Source organism: Leuciscus leuciscus, assembly GCF_965113295.1.
Source record: "Leuciscus leuciscus genome assembly, chromosome: 20".
NCBI lineage: Eukaryota > Metazoa > Chordata > Actinopteri > Cypriniformes > Leuciscidae > Leuciscus > Leuciscus leuciscus.
Window position 1 is genome coordinate 11,328,098 of NC_138744.1, and position 8,154 is coordinate 11,336,251.

The 8,154-nt window shown below is 37.4% G+C and overlaps 1 protein-coding gene across 1 annotated transcript; it reads left to right on the forward strand.

Annotated features, from left to right (window-relative positions):
• mchr2 (melanin concentrating hormone receptor 2) lies at positions 1–6,577 on the forward strand. The gene is made up of 5 exons (XM_082150200.1): positions 1–236; positions 1,194–1,403; positions 3,308–3,502; positions 3,800–3,919; positions 5,676–6,577. Exons 1-5 carry the CDS (start codon positions 19–21, stop codon positions 5,986–5,988), a joined length of 1,056 nt encoding a protein of 351 aa, XP_082006326.1. The 5' UTR covers positions 1–18; the 3' UTR covers positions 5,989–6,577.
• Positions 6,578–8,154: the final 1,577 nt, after the last annotated feature.

Consider the following 8,154-nt stretch of genomic DNA (forward strand, 5'->3'; position numbering starts at 1 on the left):
TATCGGAATGAAACGCGAATGATGAACGCCATGGTGGAGTTGGAACCTGTTGTTTGGAACTTTACGCTCAAATTAGACAACGGCACGCGCGCTAATGAGACAGCAGCAGGACATCCAGCCGATGACTATTATAATATTGTTCACGTCACGGAAACCAAAATCCTTCCTGCGTTTATTGGATTTCTGTGCTCCACCGGGCTTGTTGGAAATGTTCTTGTTTTGGTCACTATTTTAAGGTGGGTTTAAAGGGAAGACTCACTATTTTGCTTCTGTTTTTAATTAAGTTATTTTGCATTTTTTGTTTATATATTTTAAATACATTTACTTCATGGCATGTTAAATACGTTATTGCTTATGGAATGCATAAACACTTCCCTGAAATTCCCCAGGCATAATTTCACAATAACATTGAATGGTGTATAGCCTATACTGAATATGGTTTTCTCTTTCTACATAGATAAATGCCCGTGTAAAGGTAGTTAGTAAAGAAATATGCCAAATTCCTTAGGGAATAAAAATTAATGTGATCATAACGAATACTAAAGCATGTTTATGAAGGCTTAAGAATTTAGAGTTAAAAAAAAAATTCATTATTGAAAGGATGTAATTTGATTTGATAGCTTGATTAATTGAATATAGCTTTATTAAAATGATAATTAAATGGGAATTTGCCACTATATCCTACATTTAACATCTTGCTCATTGTTCATGCAATTAATTTTATATGGCAAGAATAGATCATTTCATTTTATAAAAAAAAAATCATTCTGTAGGCTATATAGATATTCAATATATAAATATTCAAGAATTCATTCTGTTTCATTTGCACAATCTCTGATTAAAGAAATATACAATTTTATTTGCCACAGTTCTTTTATTAGATCAATGAAATTGTTTCAATGATTTAATTCACACAAAAATGTGTATCTTAATTGTATGTATACCATGGTCTGTCTGAATACTCGATTCTGATTTGCTAGAGGAATTCCTCAGAGAATTTTCACTGTTTTGGTAGATGGATACCCTCAGAAAATAGCCATGACCCATCCTCATACTCCTGTCACTCACTTATACCCTGTTTATTGCTTCTTGCAACTTGTCATGTTTCCCTCACATTTCCTGGTTGTTTCTTTAGCAGTTTCTCATCAAGGGACCACAGACCACAACAAGTTCTTTCTTGTATATTTTTGTAGGTCAGCCAAAAAGACAGTCCCAGATGTATATATGGGAAACTTGGCTGTGGCCGACCTGGTCCACGTGACCGTCATGCCGTTCCTCATTCACCAGTGGGCTCGTGGGGGGCACTGGGTGTTCGGCAGCACCCTCTGCACGATCATCACCTCTCTTGATAACTGCAACCAGGTGGCGTGCGCTGCAGTCATGACCGCTATGAGTCTTGACAGGTACGTGATCAGTCAACTAACAATGTTTGAAAGGATATCATTATTTCCTGATAGCTTTATTAAAATAAACATAATGTGTTTTTATTCATCAAATATAACAATGGACAATTGTTTTTCCACTACATATTTTACTTTTTTGTTTTATTATGTCCTAATCAAAATGCTTTTATTGTCTCAATTGCATTGATGCACGTGAAGCCAAAAGTGCATTCATAGACCCTGGGCTGGACTGGGACACAAATTCAGGCATCTCACACTCATCCAGGCCATCCCTATCACCCACAACAACACATTTTAAACCACGGACAACCCTATTTTTTTGTATGGCCATCACATACAAAAAGAGGTCTAAATCCATAGGGGCGATGCTAAATAATTAAAGGTTCTCTCAAACTACACCTTCACTTCCATTTTCCTTCTCTTCATTTTCCCTGAAATGGAAACACGTGTGTGTGTGTGTGTGTGTGTGTGTGTGTGTGTGTGTGTGTGTGTGTGTGTGTGTGTGTGTGTGTGTGTGTGTGTGTGTGTGTGTGTGTGTGTGTGTGTGTGTGTGTGTGTGTGTGTGTGTGTGTGTGTGTGTGTGTGTGTGCATGTTGAAGTGCCTTGAAACTCGCAGCCTGATGCTTAATCTCTTATTTAATCTCTTCTGAAAGCAACAGCTCAGGTTGAGTTCTTAGAAGAAGAGGAAAAGGAGATAGAGACTGTCACATGGAGAAGTTGTTATAAGGGCTTTATCTATTTTTGAGTAACGAGATTTTGAGACAAAAGTTTGATTTCATATTTTGTTGGCCTATGTTGGATTCTCAATGAAGTTAATGACTGAATAGTCAATGCATTTTTAGTTAGTGCTACGTTTGATAAAGGTTCATCAGGTTTTGATTAAGCTTCTCCAATGGGAATAGCATACAGTTTTTGAACTGTGGCTGGTAGTACAGTAATTTTTTTATGTAGCACATTAAGTGCATTAGTGTTTCATTTAGAGCTGCTATACTGTAACATCACCACTAGAGGCCACTCTTACCACAATTATAGAGCAGGCCAGGCAAGTAAACTCATTATTCATTTGTGTAGCACATTTGAGAACAGTGATGAAATGAACAAATGACAACAGGAAATTATAACCTGAGATGCATTAGTAATTGCAATCAGTCACAAAAAAACAAACAAAAACAAAAACAACAACCTTAGAGCAGCCTCAAGATGTTTCAAAATGAATAAAAATAGGACTTTAAGTTTTTGACTGTTTATAAACACTACAGTATTGAAAGACAAACCAATTCTGTGCTGATATACATACAGTATAATAAGGGTCTTGCCTATTTTGTGCTTCTTTGGCTCAGTAAGGATGTTCTCTTGTTATATGAACGTTAAGAAAAAAAAAATTCAAACCCTCATTTATTATTTTATTCATTTATTCATTCATTTATTCAAACCCCTCTCAGAATTATAATGGATAATTTTGAGGAAGAACTTACTAGACCAGGAATGTGTTATTTCGACACGTAGCTGCGGTTGACGGTCCATGAACACCCTAATTTCTCGCAATGCAGCATCTGCAGTAGACTCTGTTTCCTCCTTTGTTTTAAAGAGGTTTATTTTGGGGTATAAGAAGATAATATTAATTAATGAATTAATTAATGCCAAAGCATATCTTGGCACAAGATGATTTAACACCAAGCTCATTCCCAACTGCTTTTTCTATCAGCAACAATATTGTCTGTCCTTTACTGTAAATGTCAGATCGTGTCTTCACCAGCAGAGTAATGGTGAATGGGAAATATTTTTAAATATTGCCTCTCATAAATGTCAACCAACTAATTAAATGATAAAATGACACATTTTCAGTGTGAAAAGACTCATAAGGGGGGTAAAATCTTTATTGTTTATTCATTTATGTGCTCCAGATACCTGGCCCTTGTTCATCCTTTTCGCCTGTTGAGTCTCAGGACCAGATCCAGGACAATCCGAATTAACCTGTTTGTGTGGGCGGCCTCCTTCATCATGGTTCTGCCAGCCTGGGTTCATGCCAAAGTGATCCGCTTCAGAGACGGGCTGGAGAGCTGTTCCCTTAACCTTGTCTCTCATAAAGAGTTGCTCTGGTAAATGCTTCTGCTTATGTACTTGTGTATAGCCTTCTGCACAGGTCTGATTATTCCCTCTCTCATAACCCCTTATTTTTATTGTCATAGTTCTGCTTTGACTTCTGAATTTTGTTCTTCTGTCACTCTATTGTCATAAAATCTTCTATTGAAAAGTGCCTTTACAAAAGGGTGATGCTCAGAGGAATCCATCCTTCTTGTTTAATTAAACTAAGTGAATTAAACTAAGAGAGGGGATATAAAGGCTTTAAAGCTTTTCTCACACCACTGACATCATGTGTCATCATATATCTACAGGTACACACTCTACCAGACTGTGACTTCCTTCTTCCTGCCATTACCTCTGATTCTCATCTGCTACATACTGATACTCTGCTACTCCTGGAGAATGTATCGCAAGAACAAAAAGGCTCACAGGTGAATTTAAATTCATTACAGCCAGTGTGTGATACCAAACTGTCAAAGCTACAAATGTAATTGCTTTTGTTCTTACACTGGTTCCATTCGTTAAAGGAACACTCCACCGTTTTTTTAAATAGGGCTTATTCACCGTCTTTCCTACATTTAGATAGGTGGGCAAACGCATTTTTGTCTCAGTGCATGTATTGTTTTAGTTTGGCAGCGCCGCCGCTAGCTTAGCTTAGCATAATGAATGGAATCCTTTGTTGCCAGCTAGCATGTCGAGTAAAAGTGATCAAAACATAAATAATAATAATAATAATAATAATTACTTCTTGTGGCCTGCATATTCTCAACGAGTACAAATAGCAATGCAGATTAAGACTAGGCGATTTCCTAGGCAGATAATTGTCTTGGGACTATATTGGGGTGAAGCACAGGCAAAGCACTGCTACTTGGGCGCAGAGATATCACGCAACACCATTGACACATGTCAATATCTGCCTAGGAAATTGCCTAGTCTTAATCTGCATTACTATTTGTACTCATTTTAAATACGCAGGCCACAAGAAGTAATTCATATTTTTTTTATTCGTTTTTTTTTATCACTTTTACTCACGACATGCTAGCTGGCAACAAAGGATTCCATTAATTATGCTAAGCTAAGCTTTTTCTTGTGTGTTGTTGTCAGATGTAGCAGGTTGTCCCCTTTGAGAGTGATCCTGCTCATGGAAATGTTTTCATTTTAGATAGACTGCACATACTGATTTTATGGCTAAACCATTATTTATACTGTAAGAATTTTCTATTAAAAATATCCTAGGTTCAATACAATGTTTTCTTTCTTTTTTTTTTAAACAATAATGCACTTAAGAGTGGACGTAAATGCGGACAGTTTTTGGTGGATTTAAAAGCAGAAACAAAAATGTTGCTGTGCATTGTTAATTTACATATTAAAGGGATAGTCCACCCAAAATTGAAAATTCTGTCAGCATATAATCACCCTCATGTCATTCCAAATCTGTATGCATTTCTTTTTTTCTGCTGAACACAAAGGGAATTTGAAGAATGTTGATAACCAAACAGATTTTTTTTCATACAATTGAAGTCAATGGGAATAAAAGTCACACAGTTTGGCATGACATGGGTGTGAGTAAATGACGACAGAATTTGTATTTTTCAGTGGACTATTCTTTTAACTGTAATTACCATATTTAGGATTTTAGATTAGAACAAAATCAGAATGCCCATATGTAACCACCATAAACCTGGATTTAGGGTTCGGCTAAATACTGTACGACCCAAACATCATAGTTCTGGCAGGTCACGTTAGTCAAGCTCGCATCAGCTGACCCTCAGCTGATCCACATCTACCTATAGGAATACGACGCCTATCACCGTATACATATATAAGCTCCTTCAGTATTATCAGCAGCTATCATGTTTCTCATGAGCTAATTACCCTCCTCCATCCCCAGCTCCTCCTCTCACCCAGTCAGGATTTGGCATTCTGATTCCCCTTGAATCAGAATAAATGATCGAATTATGTTGTACTTTAAAATCTTGAATTAAATATATTTGCAAGCTTTCATGTTGGTTCTGTTCTGTTTACCCCAAGAGGGGTTATTGCTGCTCTCCCTGCTCTTATCCATGCTAGGTTGCATGGATGCGCAGGGAGTTCTCGCCCAGAACGGAACCATACCACCAATCCAAACTGTATGCTAATTGCCAATCATATTTGACGGACAGATCTGCATTTTCGGCTTTCTCTCAGGTATAACACCAGCCTGCCTCGGGAGCGTGTGGTCCGCCTCACTAAAATGGTCCTGGTTCTGGTAGCGGTGTTCCTGGTCAGTGTTGGGCCGTACCACATCTTGCAGCTGGTTAACCTGAGCGTACCTCGGCCCTCTTTAGCGTACCACACCTGCTACTACATGTCCGTGTGCCTGAGCTACGCCGCCAGCAGCATAAACCCCTTCATCTACATTCTGCTGAGCGGACACTTCCGCCACAGGCTGGTCTGTCGGGATACACCCAGCATGCCAAGTGTGGAACGGGAGATCCAGGCCCCTCGCTCCAGTTTTTAAGCTGAATTCACACTGAAACACAAGTAGCACTGTAAATGGGTGAAGCCGTTGTTGGTTTTATGCAAAGCACGTTGGGGAAACATTTCTATTTGTTTGCTTTTCTTAGATTTTATTTGTTGGGACTGGAGGGATTTCATATAGGAGGCATGGGGTGTTTGATATGTGCATGTATGCTTGTCTTGCACCTATGTTGTAAATGTTCTGTTATTTATTATTTTTGTGGTGTCTTGGCTCCCTCTACTGTTTAGTTGTAGTAATTCAGTCTTCGGTTTAAGTTGTTAAGCTCAAATATCCATCAATCCATTACAAAAAATGCTGGGTTGTTTCAACACATCCATCCATCCATCGTCCGATCCATCCATCCATCCATCCATCCAATCAGGCCTATTAACCTTCAAACTATCTTCAAAACTTAAAAAAATCTTTAACAAGCCAACATTCAAATTTCACTCTTCTACTTAAAATGAGTTATATGCTAATTTTCTTGATTTTTTTAATGCTGATTTTTATTTATTTAATTTCCTTACATTCTGATTTGAATTGTAATTCTGCAGTTGATACTGAGAAAAGATATTCTGAATTCTGCACAACCCTGCCTTTGATTAAAGGGTCAGTTTTGACATTTGCAGATTGCATTAAATTGTGGTCAAAAGTCCTCATCTCTGGAGAAAATGTAAAAAAAGATGATTATGATAAGTATACCTCATTGTAGTCTTTTACTATATAATATGGCTCTGTTTTCAGGTTTTGATCTTTATTGTACTGTATGTGACATTTAAAAAATTTGATATTTTAACATCTTGTGAAGGTTTTATTGTATTATCAATGGGTTTTTATTAATTTGCCATATCAGGAATGTGTTTAGAAAAGATTGCTTTGCACGGTACAGAATGTATCAAGGCATGTGAGCATGTTTTCATTCATCTTGTGAGTGCATTCACTGTAAAAAAAAGTTTCTGCCTTATTTTTTTTTAAGTACAATCAACTTGGATGTTTAAGTAATTTGAACTGACTTTAAAAAAATGCTTGAAAATTGTGAAATTTCTCATCTTGATGAGTTGAAACAATGCAAAAACATATGTTGTCATAACATTTTACAGTGTATATTATCATTGTTACATACAAGCAAAATCAATATTGCCCATGACAAAAGGTTGCTGTTGTGCAGAAATCCTTTAAGGGCATTTAGGATTGTCTGGTGTGTAAACTGGACATCACAATGAAGTGGCTGGCAGCTCTAAAGAGTGAGGTCACTGACCAGACAGGCAGAGATGCAGGGATCCGTTGGCAGCAGCTCCCAGAGTGGAATCAATTCTCCAACCAGACCAGAGACAGACAGGGACCGGGACTGACCTAAAGCATGCCTGGCGGCAATGGCTGGAAACTCAACCCCATGCTCTCTCTCTCTCTCTCTCTCTCTCTCTCTCTCTCTCTCTCTCTCTCTCTCTCTCACTTATACCTTCTATGGCCTAGTAAACCAGCCTGAGGCAAAATACCATCTAATGTGTTAAAATACTTGTCAATATTAGTGTTTCAGTGTCAACATAGTTTATTGAGACCATGCATTACAATAATACTATTCAATACAATAATATAAGCCACAAACTGTGCTATTGGCTTTGTCAGTGATTCCAGTGCAGCAATAGAGATTCTGCCTGGGTAGGAAGGTACTTTTACCTTCTTTGTTTCTATCTCTGTTAAAGCACATTATACAAAGTCTTCGCCCTGTATTTTCCGCATCACATCATTTTTCACTTTCTCAAACTTTGAATCATCCTTCTGGTCTCTGAGCGTGGTGACTGACTACTGCTGCTAATCTGACATTGTTTGACCTTGTTTGTGACTTGCTTCATATGGCACTGGCCTTGTTACTCACACCTCAACAGTTCGGCTGCCAGTTTGTGTCATGTTTTTCACACCAAGGCTTTTGTTTTTACATCTTTTATTTTATTTTGACAGATCATTAATTGTATGAGTAATTAAAATGTGTGATATCACAAGTATTTTCTTTTAATTTGTTAAATGTTTTATTGCACAGTCAATTTTCCCTCAAATATTTATTTGTGGCACAATTATAAGTTGTATGATTGGTAGAAAAAAATATTTTTCAGTCAAGTGAAACCATTGTGACACATGTCAAGTGAAACCATTTTCCTTTGTATGTAA